The sequence below is a fragment of the Rutilus rutilus genome (genome assembly GCF_951802725.1).
Source record: "Rutilus rutilus genome assembly, chromosome: 21".
Taxonomy (NCBI): domain Eukaryota; kingdom Metazoa; phylum Chordata; class Actinopteri; order Cypriniformes; family Leuciscidae; genus Rutilus; species Rutilus rutilus.
The window spans coordinates 32,745,194-32,764,547 of record NC_140226.1 but is presented as its reverse complement, the minus strand read 5'-3'; the positions used below and the strand labels follow the sequence as shown (position 1 = coordinate 32,764,547).

General features: G+C 38.7%; 2 protein-coding genes and 2 long non-coding RNA genes across 4 annotated transcripts in view; 3 read left to right on the top strand and 1 right to left on the bottom strand.

Moving 5' to 3' along the window:
- The window catches only part of tpo (thyroid peroxidase), a 45,647-nt gene that overhangs the window by 9,204 nt on the left and 17,089 nt on the right, over positions 1-19,354 (top strand). Inside the window, exon 4 of the mRNA XM_084393580.1 lies at positions 12,392-12,862. Within this exon, the coding sequence (XP_084249706.1) occupies positions 12,392-12,862 (471 nt within the window). The remainder of the gene's footprint in view (positions 1-12,391; positions 12,863-19,354) is intronic.
- On the top strand, positions 3,891-5,040 carry LOC311280980. Its single transcript, XR_014625756.1, has 3 exons — positions 3,891-4,029; positions 4,119-4,179; positions 4,922-5,040. It is a non-coding gene; the product is annotated as an uncharacterized lncRNA (long non-coding RNA).
- On the top strand, positions 6,099-6,569 carry LOC311280981. The gene is made up of 3 exons (XR_014625757.1): positions 6,099-6,232; positions 6,335-6,395; positions 6,558-6,569. It is a non-coding gene; the product is annotated as an uncharacterized lncRNA (long non-coding RNA).
- On the bottom strand, positions 6,740-10,858 carry LOC311281005 (uncharacterized protein; the record flags this gene model as incomplete). Its single annotated transcript, XM_084393625.1, has 3 exons — positions 6,740-7,579; positions 7,778-8,973; positions 10,845-10,858. 3 exons carry the CDS (start codon positions 10,856-10,858, stop codon positions 6,780-6,782), a joined length of 2,010 nt encoding a protein of 669 aa, XP_084249751.1. The 3' UTR covers positions 6,740-6,779.

The following is a 19,354-nucleotide window of genomic DNA, read 5'->3' as shown; positions in this document are numbered from 1 at the left end:
TTTAATATTGTGTACTAGTGCACTAGTTCCCGAATATTATATAATACAGTATTTTATATATATAGCGCAGACTGGTCTTTTTGTTCTAGAACACATTAGCTTTACCAACCAGTGTTGTTAAAAAAAAATAAAAATTACATAAAAATTATATAAAAATATATATTTTATTTATTTATTTATTTACTTATTTATTTATTTACTATATATATATATAGAGAGAGATTTTTTACAACACTGATTGATAAAGCTGATGTGTTCTAGAACAAAAAGACCAGTCTGCGCTATATATATAAAATACTGTATTATATAATATTTGGGATCCACAAATGGGTTCTTTATAGGCTAAAATGTTACTAAATAAATATTTAAATATTTTAGGCTAATATTAAAATGTATTGATGTTAAGTATTTAATTCATAAATGTTGAAAGTAATGTTTTGGAATTAAAACAAAACTTCAATCCATCCCAATAGGTTCTATACAGATCATTTGTAGCAGAACCCTATACAATGTTCTAATTGGAACTTTTAAGTGATCTATTTAAAAGAAAAAAAAAATTGTGTATGCCTTTGACAAAAACAAAAGCGATTGGCTCTTTAAATTTCAGGGCGGGGCTTTATATATGGAGCACCAGGATGGCTCTCATTCATTATTCTACGACTCTCCTGCTCATACTGTCTCTGGTGTTGTGTATTATTAATCATGAGCGACATCTTTTTTCATGTGAGAGTCACCGGCAGCTTGTTTTCTGCTATTGACTGGATAAGACATTCCCCCAGACATTTCATTAGAATTATCTCTTTTGCGTTGACGTCGCGTGTCAAGGAGCAGGTTACTGTTCTCATTTTTAGAATTCATTGACAGAAGTTCATTTCGTTTAAACAGATAAAATGCCATGCGTTTCCTCAGGGGGGACGTCATTGTCTAGCGCTCGCTTTGTCTGATGAGTCAGAGGTGGGAATATATTTGACTCCGAGGACAGTTCAGGACTGTTGGTTCGGAACAACGGAGATGAATCCGGGGAATGTGGCTGAGCTCTATAATTAAAAAGAAAATATATCTCATTGATTACTTCTTTATCTCCGGCGAACCTCAAACGCCACTGAAAACGGGGGTCACGGCAGCACCTTTTTGTTGGCCGGTCTGGATCCTCCGGGGCTCCAGATGCTCATAAAAATGTTGGGAGTTTGTGCCGGTTTGTAACTAATCTCACTGTCCCCAGCCAGAGGCAAGGAGGACACTTCCATAGATATACAAAATAGCTTTTTATTCATGCCCACCCTGAGCCATACACTGCATACTGCATACTAATACTCATGATAGACCGGCCGCTCTCGGCATCCGTTCATAAATGACAGACAGAAAATAAACAAAAAGATTTGTGATCAATTTTGCAAGCGAGTCCATCCCTGAGGAGCGTGTTTTTGCTCTTCCAAAGCTCAGGAGATTCAGAGCGTAATTATTTATTCAACATGAAATGACATTGCATTTTGCTTCTGTAATGTGAAAATTCCATAATGAGGAAAAGCAAAGCGAAACTGGATTTTAAACATTGGGATTTCGCAAGTGGGACGTTTAACTGTCAACTTCATTATTACGATGCATCACAAAGCAGAATGGGTGCTGTGTGCATGTGTACTTTGTGAACAAATTAGCAACACATCCGAGACACAAGGCAGCGAGGCAATGAAACGTGGAAATGAAATCATATAAACTCAGAGTCATGTGCAAATATGCTTTTTAGTTTCAGCTCAATATTGATCTTTATGCATATTCAGAACCATATAGCCTACTCCATCGATTTAGCTCTCATTGATAATTTGCACATGAATAGATTCATAGTTCAGCCAGTAATTAATATTCTGTCATTTCTGCAGCCTCATGCCATTTACAACCTTTATGATTTTTTTTCTTCTTCTTTTTCTTCTTCCAAGCAGCAATTAAGTGGAAAAACACAGAAAGACGGCAGAAAATTAAAGCGCCATGATTACAGGGCTGGGTAATAAAAATACATTTTAATCAAAGGAAAGTCATTTCAACATTAGTATCGGAACCATCTCTGGATAAATCAGACTAGAAAGCACATTAAAATCATGCAATATTCATAATGTTGCTTAGTTTTATATCACCAAAATGAATATTCAAAATATCACCCAGCCATAAAAGTCAATATGACTCGTGCTTATTATATTATTGGATATCAATGAGAGTGAATGACATTATTTTTTGGTGAACTGTTGCTATAATTGGTTATTTTCATCACTTGATTTTGCTAATATTGTTAGGCCTTCTCACTTTCATATCATGAATATATAATAAATCGGTCCACTTTACAATAAGGTTCATTAGTTAACATTAGTTTATTAACTAATGTGAACTTACCATGCACTGCATGAAAAGTGGGATTTTCGACAGTTACCGGCGCTGTAAATTGTCGTGGAAGTTCAGGTTTACGACTGCAAACGGCAATTTACAGGCAACACTGCAAACTGTCGGAAATTGTCGGAAATTGACGTGGGACTTGCTTGCCCCGTGACCCCCCTCCCTCTAATGCTTTAACATGTAAATGAGACTGCTGTGAGCTTTACAAATGCAAATGAGGGTAGCAGGGGGAGTTTTATCCCAGGTTAACAGAGGAGGAGGAGATTGGTCAGATATTGGGGGGCCGGTTTGTTAAGAGCTTTATACACAAATAGTAAAATTTTAAAATCAATCCTGAATGTGACAGGTAGCCAGTGGAGTTTGAATAAAATAGGGGTGATCGACTCATATTTGCGTGTCCCGGTGAGAAGTCTAGCCGCTGCGTTTTGAACTAGCTGTAGACGAGAGAGAGAGGCCTGAGATAGGCCAAAATAAAGTGAGTTACAATAGTCTAAGGCCATCCTTAAAAATATTCTTGTTTGCCGTAACCCGACCGACCCTGTCAATTTAGTAGCCTACCGACCCAATTATTTATTTTTTCCCCCTTTTAGTCCGACCGACTTGCCGGCTGAAACTTGTGTTAAGACCGACCGCTTTTTTGTAACTCTTCAAACAACTAATATAAATGCAATAAAATAATATTAGTTATTAACTAAGTATTGTGAATATAAATTCCGTAGGCCTGCATACAAACATAAGCTATAGCAGTGTGATTTTTATTTCAAAATAAGAGATTTTTGTTTAACAGTAACACCAGTGACACAGCTCCAGGGGACCACTACTTTCATTATAAATTTTATAATATGTATTCTGCATTTTTTATATATATATCATTTACATAATATATTTGATAGTTATGTATACATTATTGTATTTTAAATGGTGTAAAAATCTGTTATTGACCTCAAAATAAAGCATTTTCCCTCTGTACATGACAAATATATCGACATTGATGGCTCAAGAGGGTGTATTTGTTCAAATAACATATTGTTTTATTTTAAAATGTAAAGAAATTGTAACCCTAAAGTGTTTTTTAAGTGTAATATTTCTGTAAAGGCTAGGGACAGATAAATGGACATTTTCATAGAATGACCCTCTTACATTTTAGCTTAAATTGATATATTTAATGAAAGTAGCTAGATTAGTTACTATGTGTCATTAGCAATAGCCAATGTTATGTAAAAAAGACACAAAACCATTTATTTCAACAATTAATTTCAATCAGGCTTTGCCACAAAGGTAAAATGTGCATTCCATGCAAACAGCATCACAATCTCTTAGAGCCCAACCACTGTGCATAATACAACACGAACAGAAGATTGTATTTGACTCATGCTAAATACACATACGCAATGACAAGAATTATGCCTACTGTACATAGAGTTACAACTACGATTAGAGTTGTTTACATAAAATGTACCTCGTTTCTATTTTGCATTAAAAATGTTTGTGGCCCCTTTAAGAAATCCCTCTCTTCTCGCGATACTATTCACTTGTGCTGGACGCGTGCGCGCGACCAGAGAACGGCAGCCATTTTTCATTGTTCAGGAGAGCTCCATGACGGTGCGTGCATCGATCGGATTCTGTGTTATACGTTCTTCTTTCTTGGTAAATATTACTCCAATATCTTTAATATGCACAAATAAGTTGTGAAGCGAAGTTAAAAGAACATTTGATGTGTACATTTTTGTTTATAGATTTATTTGGAGCGCATGTGTGACGAGTGAACCTCGTGGTGATCGGACGGTAAAGGATTGGGTATGTACGTTTTATGGTTTATGGGGGAAATTACTGATGGCATGTTTATTTGATAAATCTGTTAATGAGTTGAATCTATATTCTGTAATTATACAGTATAACTTTATGGTTAAATGCATATTTCTGGTTCCGCATGGCATGATTAAACGTGGGTTGTGGCTTTGTTAAAGTGCTTTTATTTCTCTTGTAACTTAGGCCTAAGTTACCTCAGCCACTGCCGTATTCCAGTTTGTGTTATCGTATTTAATTGTAACATATTTTGGTTTGGAGAAATCAATTTAAATCTGACCAGTTGCAGTGTATTACACTGCATTTCAGTTTGAATTGAGTTAAGTATTCTGTGGATTTGGGCATTGATCCACTGGTTAAGCTTTTTGGATGTCATCTTCAAATTTACAGTAAACTGTTTCTACAATTTTTTTTTTGTTTGTTTTTGTTTAACTAGTGAAATCTATTTTTTTTCTTATGAAATCTCTTCGAACAAGGCAAACTTTTTTCTTAATCAGACTTTTATCTGTTTAATTGTGCTTCCATTGACCGCTGTCACTTATTTTAAACAGCAGTCAGAATAAAACCCCAATTTCAAAAAGCATAGTTTGCTTCCGGTGTGTATTTCTGCAATTTCACCCGGTTGCATTTTTTCTCCTTTGTTTAATTTTACTGTGACTTACGTTGTTCTTATTAATTTTACTGTGACTTATGTTGTTCTTATTAATATCACTCTCAATTAATTGTTTTCCAGCTGCCTTTAAGACATATTACACGACAGTGCGCAGGAGCTTCAGGTACAAACAACCAGATCTTGCATTGCAGGCGGAAGCTGTGGTGAATTCAGCTCGGAGTCGAGCGAGAAGAAAGACGGTAAGATTTATTAGATTAGATTAGTTTTTGGTCAATGTGACTATTTTTCAGGTGCATTAATAGATGTGTGTTGTCCATACGCAGTGCATTGCGCAGTATTGATTGTCTTTATTGGTTTTTACAGCTGCTAGAAGCGAGACAGAGTGTGCTAGCTGAGGATGAGGTAGGCCTTCGGAAGTGTGCTACCATTAGGGTTGCCAACTGTCCCGAATTAGCCGGGACGTCCCGAATTTTGGGTCTAATTTATTTGTCCCGCACGGGACCTCCCTTGTCCCGATTAAAGAGACTGCTACACACTGATCTAACCACTGACTGATACAACAGCAACACGACACTTGAGAATGATCACGCGACCACATCATCCAATCACAGTCCACACTCACGCGCATCAGACCATAACGAATATCAGATTATTGTTTGATTTGCGAACAGAATCCTCTACTGTCTGGTCGCTCCTGGTTCGATCCGGAGGTTCCGGACTCGCGCTAACGGCAAATCCCTTTCACTGTCCGGCTGGGTTTTGATTTCGGCAAATCAGTTTGGTGAATTCAAACATGATTATTGTTCATCATGAGTCCAACATCCAGCCACGCAAGAAAACATGAAATCTTCCTGAGGGAAAAGTATGCTATTACTTTCTTTAATTTCTTTAAAATGTAGTGTATAGGCCTACTGTTACAAAAGCTTTCTATTTCAGATAAATTCTATTTTGAGCTATGGTTTGTGTGTAATGTGACTTTGTGTGTGACCCTAAAATTCGTTTTAGAATTAAATTGTACATAAATAGGTTAAGCAAAACAAATGTGTTTTTATCTGAGAACATTTTAAATACATACGAACCTGAACTGACATATACTGTGTGATACCCTACAAATATTTTGAGTGTCCCGCATTTTCCTGTAAAGAACCACGATTGTCCCGCATTTTTCTTTTCTGAAGTTGGCAACCCTAGCTACCATAGACCTGATGTCTGATGAGGAAGACGGCATCGTCGGCGGGGTGTCTGGATGGATTGTGCGACCTCCGTCCTGTCGCAGCCAGGAGCTCACCGAGCTCTGTGCTACGCTGCAGTCGAGATTAGAGGCGACTCCAAAGTACAGAGCAACGCACCACAGACGTCTGCAAAATGGACCGAATTCAGACAGAATGCCGCTAGTTACCTGCAGCTGTATTTTGTCAGGCCTTGTGAAATGTAAGAATATTCTGTTTTTCATGATTTCATCATAAAGCAAGAGGTCATGGGATTGATGGCTATTATTTGTTTAATAATTGTAAATAATCCTGTAATTTACAGGAAGCAGTATGCCATCTTCACAACTCTGAGACAAATTGTGGGCGCTACGAACTGGATCAAGGTAAAAAAAAAAAAAGAATCTTACATTCTTTTATTTTTTTACTTTCATAAAAACTTACAAACATTTTAAAGGTAAGATTCAAAGAATATGCTTTCATTCTCTTGTATAAGAAAATAGATCCGTTATAGTTTACGATCTTAATCATACATTTTGTTTCCACAGAGTAACCTCGCCTCATTTACATTTACATTTACATTTAGTCATTTAGCAGACGCTTTTATCCAAAGCGACTTACAAATTAGGACTAAATAAAGCGAGTCATCATGAAGAGGCAAAAACAACAACAACGCAAGAAGTGCTCAGAATACAAAGTTCAGGCATTATTCAGAGTAGCATAAGTCTGATAAGTGATGTTTCAAAGGATTTTTTTTTTTTTTTTTTTTTTTATGAGGTTAAGTGCTCACGGAAGAGATGGGTTTTCAGCTGTTTTTTGAATGTTGCCAGTGATTCTGCATTCCGGATGAGGCCGGGGAGAGCGTTCCACCAGCATGGAGCTGTGAATGAGAATGTTCTGGAAAGTGATTTTGTGGCTCTCTGTGATGGAACCACGAGACGTCGCTCGTTGATCGATCGTAGGCGTCTGGTAGGGATGTAGACTCGTAGGAGTGAGTGAAAATAGTAGGGAGCTGAGCCTGTGATAGATCTGTAGGCAAGCGTCAATGCCTTGAACTTGATGCGAGCAGCGAGAGGTAGCCAGTGCAGAGAGATGAACAGAGGAGTGACGTGGGCCCTCTTGGGCTCGTTGAAGACAAGACGAGCTGCAGCATTTTGGATCATCTGTAGAGGTTTTGTTGCACATGCTGGAAGTCCGGCCAAAAGAGCATTACAGTAGTCAAGCCTAGAAATGACCAGGGCCTGGACCAGAAGTTGTGTTGCATGCTCAGTTAGGAAAGGCCTGATCTTCCTGATGTTGTGCAGTGCAAACCTGCATGATCGAGCTGTCTTTGAAATGTGATCTGTGAAGGACAGCTGGTCATCAAGCGTTACTCCGAGATTTCTGACCGACCTTGATGGGGTGATTGATGATGACTCTAGCTGGATGGTGAAGTCGTGTTGTATAGACGGATTGGCAGGGAGGATGAGAAGCTCAGTCTTTGCCAGGTTGAGCTGCAGGTGATGTTCCTTCATCCATGTGGAGATGTCCGCCAGACAGCTTGAGACCCGTGCAGCTACTGTGGGATCATCTGGTTGAAACGAGAGGAAGAGCTGTGTGTCATCAGCATAGCAGTGGTAGGAGAAGCCGTGTGCCTGTATGATGTGTCCCAGTGATGTAGTGTAGATGGAGAAGAGGAGGGGACTAAGAACTGAACCCTGGGGAACCCCTGTGGTCAGTTGATGTGCTCTGGATACCTCACCTCTCCATGCGACCTTGAAGGACCTACCTGTGAGATAGGACTCAAACCAGTGGAGTGAAGTTCCTGTGATGCCCAGTGATGAGAGGCTGGACATAAGGATCTGATGATTCACAGTGTCGAAGGCAGCAGACAGATCCAGGAGAATGAGGACTGAGGACTTGGAAGCAGCTTTAGCGATCCGTAGGGCTTCTGTGACTGACAGTAATGCAGTTTCTGTTGAATGCCCTTTCTTGAAGCCAGATTGGTTGACATCCAGCTGGTTGTTTAGAGACAAAAAGGATGTTATTTGGTTGAAAACAGCTCTTTCAAGTGTCTTCGCAATGAATGGTAGGAGGGAGATAGGTCTGTAATTCTCTACAGATGATGTGTTTAGTGTTGGTTTTTTAAGCAGTGGAGTGACCCGAGCCTGCTTGAATGCTGTAGGGAAGGTGCCAGTATGGAGGGATGAGTTGATTATGTGTGTGAGTGATGGTAGAAGTGTCGGAGAGATGGCTTGTAGAAGGTGTGATGGGATGGGGTCTAGAGGGCAGGTGGTAGGATGACTGGAGAGGAGAAGTGTAGATACTTCTTCCTCGGTTAGCGAGGAGAAGGAGAACAGTGGGATATTGGCTGTGGAAGCGGTCAGTCTGGGTTCCTGTGTGTGTGGAGCTGAAAACTGACTGCTGATAGATGTTGTTTTGTTGGTGAAGAAGTTCGCAAAATCGTCAGCAGTTAAGGAGGAGGAGGGTGGTGGTGGAGGTGGGCAGAGGAGAGAGTTGAATGTCTTGAAGAGTGAACGTGTGTTGGAGGAGCTGTTGATCTTGTTGTGGAAGTATGAAGATTTTGCAGCATGAACATCCACAGAAAAGGAAGAGAGGAGAGATTGATACATACTCAGGTCAGATGCGTCTTTTGATTTGTGCCATTTCCTCTCCGCTGCCCTAAGTTCAGTCCGGTGTTCCCGAAGAACCTCAGATAACCAGGGGTTAGGGGAGTAGCACGTGCTGGCCTGGAGGAGAGAGGGCAGATAATGTCTAGAGAAGAGGTTAGAGTGGAGCATAAGGTGTCCGTTGCTGTGTTCACATCCAGAGATGAGAATTGTGAGGGTGGGGGAAGAGAAGATGACACGGCAGAGGAAAGATGGGAGGGAGAAAGTGAGCGCAGGTTTCGCCTGAAAGTGACTGGTGGGGGTGTTGGTGGTGAAGGGGTAGAGAGATGTAGACTGAAAGTAATGAGGAAGTGATCTGAAACATGGAGAGGTCTCACCAGGATGTTGTCTGTGATGCAATTGCGTGTGTAAACCAGGTCCAGTTGGTTGCCTGATTTGTGAGTACCTGTGGTGATGAGTCGTTTGAGATCGAAAGAGGCTAGGAGAGAGGTGAAGTCTGTTGCATGCGGCTTTTCGAGATGGATGTTGAAGTCACCAAAGACTAGAAGTGGGGTGCCGTCCTCAGGGAAAGTGGACAGCAGCACATCCAGCTCATCTACAAAGTTTCCCAGCTGACCAGGGGGACGATAAATGACTACAATATGGATCTTAATGGGAGTTGTAAGTGTAATAGCATGATATTCAAATGAGTTGTTGTTGCATAGAGAAGAGAGTGCGGAGTATTTGAAATTGTTAGAAACGAGGAGCCCTGTTCCCCCACCTCTCCCAGACTGGCGAGGGGAGTGAGAGAAGGAGAAATTGCTAGAGAGAGCAGCAGGGGTTGCTGAGTTTTCTGGACGAATCCAGGTCTCAGTCAAGCCCAAGATACTAAGAGTAGAATGAGATGCGAAGGCTGGAATGAAGTCAGCTTTATTGACTGCTGACTGACAATTCCATAGACCCACGGAAAGAGAGAGTGGAGTGTGTGAGGATGAGAGAATTGGACGCAGATTGGCAGTATTGCGTTGTCTTTTGCGCGCGATGAAGGGGCGTTGGCGAGAGATCACAGTAATGTGTTGAAAGCACATGTTGATTAATGTCAACAATAAGATAAGAGAGGGAAGGAGAGGGGAAAAGGAGATACGTAAGTGCCTTTCTAGTGTCCTTGCTCGGTGGAGTCGCGCAGGTAGAGTCGCTGGTCTTTACCCGAGTCGGTCTTCACACGAGGAGGCTGAGCACGAGAGCTGAACGCTTCCGCTGACGCTTCCGCGACAGCGCGCAAATTACATAGTTATACAGATAATGCTTCACCGCTTGAGTGAGTACAGCTGTTTCGCTCGGGCAATTAAGTCAAATAACGTGACAATGTGCCGAATCGAAACTGCTGAGAGCAAATAAGGCTTAAGTGCAAATTAGACTGCAATATTAATTTTCACTCGCGGCTTTTGTTTAATGTAGTCAGCGCGTCTACTCAAATACAGAATTATGTGAAGTTTAAAAATTGAAAATAAGCAGAGAATCGAAAATGGCCTTACCTTGACTAAAACACAACACTTAAATGACAGGAAAACTGAGTAGTCCAGAAAAACACTTGCATGCGCGTTCGTTGGGGTGCCTCTTATGCTGAACGCTGGTCCTGACGAATGACCTTAAGTTCCTCTATTTATAACTGTTCCTACAGATGCTGTTTCGCTCGGGCAATTAAGTCAAATAACGTGACAATGTGCCGAATCGAAACTGCTGAGAGCAAATAAGGCTTAAGTGCAAATTAGACTGCAATATTAATTTTCACTCGCGGCTTTTGTTTAATGTAGTCAGCGCGTCTACTCAAATACAGAATTATGTGAAGTTTAAAAATTGAAAATAAGCAGAGAATCGAAAATGGCCTTACCTTGACTAAAACACAACACTTAAATGACAGGAAAACTGAGTAGTCCAGAAAAACACTTGCATGCGCGTTCGTTGGGGTGCCTCTTATGCTGAACGCTGGTCCTGACGAATGACCTTAAGTTCCTCTATTTATAACTGTTCCTACAGATGCTGTTTCGCTCGGGCAATTAAGTCAAATAACGTGACAATGTGCCGAATCGAAACTGCTGAGAGCAAATAAGGCTTAAGTGCAAATTAGACTGCAATATTAATTTTCACTCGCGGCTTTTGTTTAATGTAGTCAGCGCGTCTACTCAAATACAGAATTATGTGAAGTTTAAAAATTGAAAATAAGCAGAGAATCGAAAATGGCCTTACCTTGACTGACTCATAACGAGGGCGTAACCTCACATTTACTCAGAGCTATGTCTGCAAGTCCAGATTTTCATGACGCTGATCATGATGACATTGTAAGTAACTTTTACTATTTTCTCCTTGTTTCATTTTACTGTGACTTGCGTTGTTTTTATTCATATCACTCTCATTTAATTGTTTTCCAGCTGCCTGTAAGACATACTACGAGACAGTACGCAGGAGCTTCAGGTACAAACAACCAGATCTGGCATTGCAGGCCGAAGCTGTGAAGAGTTCAGCTCGGAGTCGAGCGAGAAGAAAGAGGGTAAGATTTTTAGTCAATGTGACTATTTTTCACGTGCATTAATAGATGTTTTGTGTCCATACACAGTGCATCACAGTACTGATTGTCTGTATTGGTTGTTTTTACAGCTGCTAGAAGCGAGACGGTGTGCTAGGTGAGGATGACGTGGTTATTTGGAAGTGCGCCACCATAGATCTGATGTCCGATGAAGTTCAACCACCAGCCAGGAGCTCACAGAGCTCTGTGCTACGCTGCAGTCGAGATTAGAGGAGACTCCTAAATACAGGGCAACGCACCACAGACGTTTTCAAAGTGGATTGAATTCAGAGAGAACGCCGCTAGTCACCTACTACAGCTCCGAAGATGAAAACAGACACTGAGCTTCCAATTTGTTGTGTGTGCAGATGATCTATGCTTTGTACATAGGTGTATATTGTTTTGTGTCTGTGCTAATAAAGCTCTTTCTTTGAATAAACAGCATGTCCCTGGCAAATTTTCCATTCCTTTATAAATTCATGTCCTTGATGGTAATAATAGTGTAGTCCATAGGTTAACAATGACATGAATATACCACAGAATAGCATATTATGAATAAAAAAATAATTTATATATTATTTATATGAATATTATAATTTTTAGAATTTTTAATGAGCAAGGGTGACCAATAGTAACAGATCTGCCAACCAATCACGAGTGATTTTTCTTGTTTAAACCACGTGGGTTCAACCAATAGTGAGTGAGGAAATTCAAGCCTTTCTCTGGCGGGAGCTGCTATTCATATGGTAATTAGAGCCATTCACACCTCCGGCGCGAGCGCTCTGCATACGTCATGGTTCGTTTCCGACAATATTCGGCACAGACGAACGCGACGTTCACAGGCTGTGAATTGTCGTTAACTGCCGAAAATTAGGGAGATTTGCGGCCGTTTACGGGGTCGGAAATCCCAATTTTCATGCAGTGATGAGCAATACATTTGTTACTGTATTTATTAATCTTTGTTAACGTTAGTTAATAAAAATAAAGCTGTTCATTGTCCATGTTAGTTCACAGTGCATTAACTAATGTTAACAAGATTTAAATCAAGTGTTAGTAAATGATGAAATGAACATTAACAAAGATTAATAAATGCTGTATACGTGCAGTTCATTAACGAACCTTATTGTGAAATGTTACCAATAAATCTTCTAGCTCCAACAGAATGTGAGCAAACTGGTTTAGAAACACTTCTACACACAGTAATCTTTCTCTCTCTCTTACACACACACAGATTCCCGAGGATGATAAACTGTCCAGGAATAAAAGCTGTCTCCCGTTTTTCCGTTCTTCGCCGGCCTGTCTGACCGCCCAGCCCCAGCGAGAGCAGATGAACTCGGTGTCGTCCTTCATCGACGCTTCAACCGTCTACGGGCATTCAGCAGACCTGGAGAAGACGCTCCGAAACCTCTCCGGCTCCGAGGGTCTGCTGGCTGTCAATGTTAAACACACGGATGAGGGAAGGTCGTTCTTGCCCTTTGTCTCTGCCCGGTCGGCGTGCCTCCAGGGTCCCGGGTCGGAACGGGTCGAGTGTTTCGCGGCGGGTGACAGCAGGGTGAACGAGATCCTGCCCCTGTCTGTCCTGCACACGCTCTGGGTGAGAGAACACAACCGGCTGGCCAGACACCTGACACGACTCAACCCTCACTGGGGGTCAGAGGTCATCTACCAGGAGACACGCAGGATCATCGGGGCGCTGCATCAGGTAACAGACACCGCTAAACTGTGAAGAAACACTTAAACAGATTTAAAAAGTGATAACCTGCAATTGTTGCACTGCATATAATCATATTCTCATTATATTATATTGTCTATGATAATAATATCGTGCGATCTGACATCATCGACTAGCCTGTGTCGCTCACTTTACAAAAAACCAAACAAAAACACACCTGGAGTGTTTAGTCCAATACTGTACATATTATGCCTGAATTACTTTTTGTCTTTTATATTTATATTATTTGATATAGGCCTAGTTAAACAATATCACACGAAGAGTGACGTTTTTTCTCCAAATATCAGCACGATTACAAATAAGATATTGATTTTATACAACAGTTCAATAATATTAAGTGACTTACAGTACATTTTAGACACAATATTGCCAGTTTTTTGCTCTATTTCCAAACAAAGCCACAGCAGGAGTGTTTTTTACATTTCTGAGCAACACACAGCCGTGTTTCCTTCCTGAATGAATCAGTCCCAGAATCAGAATCAGACTCACTCATTAAGACAGTCGAATGCTTTATTCCTGAATGAATCAGCCGTTTGAATGAATCGGTTGAATGAATGATTCAATGACTCTCCTTAAGACAGTCGAATGCTTTGTTCCTGAATGAATCAGCCGTTTGAATGAATCAGTTGAATGAATGATTCAATGACTCACTCATTAAGACAGTCGAATACTTTGTTCCTGAATGAATCAGCTGTTTGAATGAATCGGTTGACTGAATGATTCAATGACTCACTCATTAAGACAGTCAAATGCTTTGTTCCTGAATGAATCAGTCCTTTTTAACAAATCACTTGAATGAATGATTCAATGACTCACTCATTAAGACAGTCATATGATTTTGTTCCTGAATGAATCAGCTGTTTGAATTAATCGGTTGAATGAATGATTCAATGACTCTCTCCTTAAGACAGTCAAATGCTTTGTTCCTGAATGAATCAGCCGTTTGAATGAATCAGTTGAATGAATGATTCAATGACTCGCTCATTAAGACAGTCGCATGCTTTGTTCCTGAATGAATCAGCTGTTTGAATGAATCAGTTGAATGAATGATTCAATGACTCGCTCATTAAGACAGTCGAATGCTTTGTTCCTGAATTAATCAGCTGTTTGAATGAATCGGTTGACTGAATGATTCAATGACTCACTCATTAAGACAGTCAAATGCTTTGTTCCTGAATGAATCAGTCCTTTTTAACAAATCACTTGAATGAATGATTCAATGACTCATTCATTAAGACAGTCATATGATTTGTTCCTGAATGAATCAGCTGTTTGAATTAATCGGTTGAATGAATGATTCAATGACTCTCTCCTTAAGACAGTCAAATGCTTTGTTCCTGAATGAATCAGCCGTTTGAATGAATCAGTTGAATGAATGATTCAATGACTCGCTCATTAAGACAGTCGCATACTTTGTTCCTGAATGAATCAGCTGTTTGAATGAATCAGTTGAATGTATGATTCAATGACTCGCTCATTAAGACAGTCGCATGCTTTGTTCCTGAATGAATCAGCTGTTTGAATGAATCGGTTGACTGAATGATTCAATGACTCACTCATTTAGACAGTCAAATGCTATCTTCCTGAATGAATCAGCTGTTTGAATGAATCGGTTGACTGAATGATTCAATGACTCACTCATTTAGACAGTCAAATGCTATCTTCCTGAATGAATCAGCTGTTTGAATGAATCAGTTGAATGAATGATTCAATGACTCGCTCATTAAGACAGTCGCATGCTTTGTTCCTGAATGAATCAGCTGTTTGAATGAATCGGTTGACTGAATGATTCAATGACTCAGTCATTTAGACAGTCAAATGCTATCTTCCTGAATGAATCAGCTGTTTGAATGAATCGGTTGACTGAATGATTCAATGACTCACTCATTTAGACAGTCAAATGCTATCTTCCTGAATGAATCAGCTGTTTGAATGAATCGGTTGAATGAATGATTCAATGACTCACTAAGACAATGGCTGCATCTGAAATCACATACTTCCCAACTATATAGTAGGCAAAAAACAGAATGTGAATTCACAGTATTCATAAAAGAGTAGGGACGGTGTTTTTACAGTGTTTTTGATCAAATAAATGCAGCCTTGGTGAGCAGAAGAGACTTCTTTCAAAAACATAAAAAATCTTAATGATTATCTTAAAATGCATCATGATATCTATAACCATACCATAGTACTTGCATAGATTAATAAATATGTATATATATATATAGATATATACATATTTGGTTTAAATGCACAAGATCCTATTATCAGCTGTTTGTTCAAATGAAAACTTCTGGAGAGTAAGTGCCTCCCACTGCAGTATTTTAACAAAAATATTTTCTTTGGCACAATGAAACTTTGACTTCATGTGGAAATTTATGCTAAATGTATTCCATAAATTACTTCTGCCGGAAAAAAATGTGACCTCTGATGGGCAATTACTGATTTTGAATGTCCGTAATTTTGAGTCTCATTGTCTCCGCTGACCTAAAGTCACACATCAGCATTAAGAGCAGAAGAACAAACCCGTCAGAACTGAGACACACTGTCAGCTCTGAGTCTGGACGGATGTTTTCACCTGTGCTAAAGACTAATCACATTTGACTGGAGCTGTAATTGTAGCGACAGTTTATTCCTGCATTATCAGTTTATTATGCATCATTTGTGAGTTGAAAAGAATCACACATTTTATCTTGTTTTCCAGTACAAATATCTAAATGTTATAATATCAAGATACATTTAACCTGACAAGCAAAATGGCATAAGATATTAAGTCTGAAAAATATATCAAAAGATGCTTAAAGGGGTGGTATAATGCCCTTTTCACAAGATGTAAAATAAGTCTCTGATGTCCCCAGAGTGTGTATGTGAAGGTTTAGCTCAAAATACCACACAGATATTTTTATATAGCATGTTAAATTTGTCACTTTTTGAGGGAGAGCAAAAACGCACCGTTTGTGTCTGTTCCTTTAAATGCAAATGAGCTGCTGCTCCCGGCAGAAAGGGCAGAGCTTTAACGGCTTGTGTCCTTTTACCTCACACAGACCTGCACTGAAAATTTCTAAAACTTTTAGCCTTTTATGTTCAAACCGGAAAGCTAGAGAGACTCAAGAAGAAGTGACAACATGAAGAATAAAACCGGACATTTCTGAATAGTTAGTTGATGAATTTATGTAGCTTATGTGTAGTTATCTTCTAGTCATTGATTAGCATATTCTGTCTTGATAATCTATAAATCGCGTTTCTGGGGGCGGGGTTTATGTAAATGTTAGGGTTGGTGATGTCACTAACCCGGGAGGAATGTGGTGTAGTCTCTACCAGCCGTTTGTTGTAGTCCTTAAAAAGCGAATTCTTTAAAAGCAAATATCTCCCTTTGCTCTGAACTTTGAGCGTCATAACTTTGCAGATGTTGTTTATGCTCAAACAGCAACATTACACACTAACTAAAGTTAGAAAAGTCTATCATAATCAACCACCCCTTTAAAACCAGAACAAATATCTGCCACTCGGGTCGGACAAATCAACTTGTTTTCCCTTTGAATTAATACACATTTTTCTGACGCCACTGGCAGATATTTGTGTTTGTTTTAAATATAAACTCACTTCTTTTTGATACATTTTCCAGAAAACAAGACTTAATATCTTAAGTAATTTTGCTACATAAGTAAATGTATCTTGATTTAAGAATATTAAGGCATTTGTACTGGAAAACAAGACACAATTACGGAGTAAGAAAACTTTTTGTGTGTGTGCAGTGCACACTTTTGGGTGAATAAGTATTTATATAGCCTATATAAAGGCTGTCAAGCGTTTAAGATTTTTAATGTAATTAATGACATGACGTGCCAATTAATTAATTAATCGCATATCAAATTTGCCCCAAAAGATCATTTAAAGTCATTATTGTGTTAAATGAGAAAAGCATCAAATAGACATTATAAAAAGTAGCTTTAGAAGGAAATATTTTGATTCAATGTAGAATTTTCTACACAAACTTTTAGGCTACAATGACCATGTGTTTTTTTTTGTTTTTTGTTTTCAGAAGCTGCATCTGAATTGGTATTTAGATATATTTACAGATCGCTTATTGCAGATCAGAGCTGGCATGAATGCATTTACACTGCAGTTACGACTGCATAAATAATGCCATGAGATTAATGGGTTTGAAATGGGTATTAAAGGGATAGTTCACCCAAAAATGAAAATTCTGATATCATTTACTCACCCTCATGTCTTTTCAAATATGTATGACTTTCTTTCTTCTGTGGAACATAAAAGAAACAGACAATATTGTGTCTAAAAAATAACACAATATTAACTTCTTGTGTTGTAAAAAAGCAATATCACATGTTTCGTCACCAATCAACTGTAGGAAATGGGGCGGGGCTATGCTAATCATTTTAACACATTATCAATTAATTAAATGAATGCTTTAAATCAACATCCCTAATAATTTCAACATTCAAAAAAAGTGTACCTTTAAAGATACAGTACGACGTCTGGTTAACTGTGTTTGAAGCACCAATCATTTAAAGCACTTTGCATAACTTCAACAGATTGTGTTGTGAAAATATCAAAAGTGACCCCTCTCATATAGACATGTTCAGTTCACAGTGCTTATATAACCGTACAGTGAAATTGATCTCTAGCAGTGTTGCTTACAGTCACATATGCTATTTTTCTCTTGTCTGAAAGTGTCCAATTAAAGTCTTATGGACAGTTTCAGAAACATGTTGAGCTTTAGGGGTTAAAAACTCCTTTATATGTGCAGCTCTGTAAAATACAGTAGCAGTTTTCATAACAGCTTCTTCAATCCAGAGATCGCCTCGTGTCTTATGATTCAGAACAGTGTTGCTTTAGCGTCATTCAGACATACTGTTATAGTTCATATTAATATTCTGAGTTTGCTTTTATTTTACCTGTGTATTTTCTGTTTTCACTTAAAGTTTTAGTAATTTTGTTGTGTTTTTGTCATTTTTATTTGTTTTTTATTCAGTTTTTTATTTTAGTTTTAGTAATTTTAGGACATCAAGTTAAACTAAATGAAAATGAGAAATGCTGGTAACTATCTGTATAAAACAATAGAAAATGTAAGTTTTTATACATTTTATTTCAGATAGTTTATTTTATTTCAAGTAATGGAAGTTGTTTATGGTATTTAAAATGTTTAGTAATTTTGTACTGTTATTGCCATTTTATTAGTTTTTTGATTTTGGACGTCTAACAAAAATGTATTATTATTAAAACAGTTAGTTTTTGTTATTAAACATGTCTAACAAAAAACAAAAACCTATTATTATTATTATTATGATTTATTATTAATATTATTATAAATTAGTTTTTGTTTTTATTAAACATGATTAAAAACAATAACTAATTAATAAAATCAATAATAAATACAAATTATATTAAATAATAATTACTTCTTTAATTAAATTAAATAATTATTATAATTATTATTACTATTTTTTTGTATTACTATTATTAATTAGTTGTTTGTTTTTTAAGGTCTAACAAAAAACAAAACACACACACACACACACACACAACAAAACATTTATGATATCACTGTATGTCTTTGCATTAGGGACAGTTTCAGAATGAAAACTCGTGGAACGACATGAGATCGGAATAATTTTAAGATTTGTCATTAAGGTGTTCACTCACTTAGGAGGGGGTGCACATACTTTCAGCCATGCATGTGATCTATTATTAAACGTTACAGTATAGATGCCTCTTTGAATGCAGTTAAATGATGAACCTGCTGAATCCTGTGGTGAACAGACGGAGAAACAGATTCGCCACACTGGGCAGAGAAGAAGTGCAGGGATTAAAGGCCTTGAGCCGTGGACGTATAAGCCTCCTCCTCTCCAAGCGGTCCTCGCCGAATCAAAGACACATTTGATCGCTCCCACAAGCATCTCTAAGGTTGAATGCCGCCCGGGCCCCAGAAATTAAAGTGGCAGAGAAAGTGACTGTAAAGTAGTGAAATGGCACACATCAAACGAGCGCAGTGTTTTAACAAAGTCCCGCAGGGCCCGACTTCACACAACCAGTCAAAACCGTTTCCAGTCCGGCCGTATTAGGCTTTATGGACAGCGGGTTTCGATTTATACGTCCCCTCTGTGTCAGTCAGACACGCTTCTGAAACATCTCTGAAACGCTGGACTATATTCATAACAGCGATAAGACTGGATGAATTTTTGAGGCGTATCACAGGGAGAAAGAGCCGTACAATCTCATCTTATCTCCAGGCACAGGAGGTCCCGCACGACCATCTCTCACAGCCAGGTTTGTGTACAATATCCCCCATAGACCCAGTCCCATTCGCATTAGTGAGCAAATGAACCGTGCGCTTCTCAAATATGCATCTACAGATTTCAGATTCAGAGTATCATTTAGCAGATCTCTGGATTCTGTGGCCTGGGGCACATAGAAGTGTGTTCAGAATTACAATTTTGA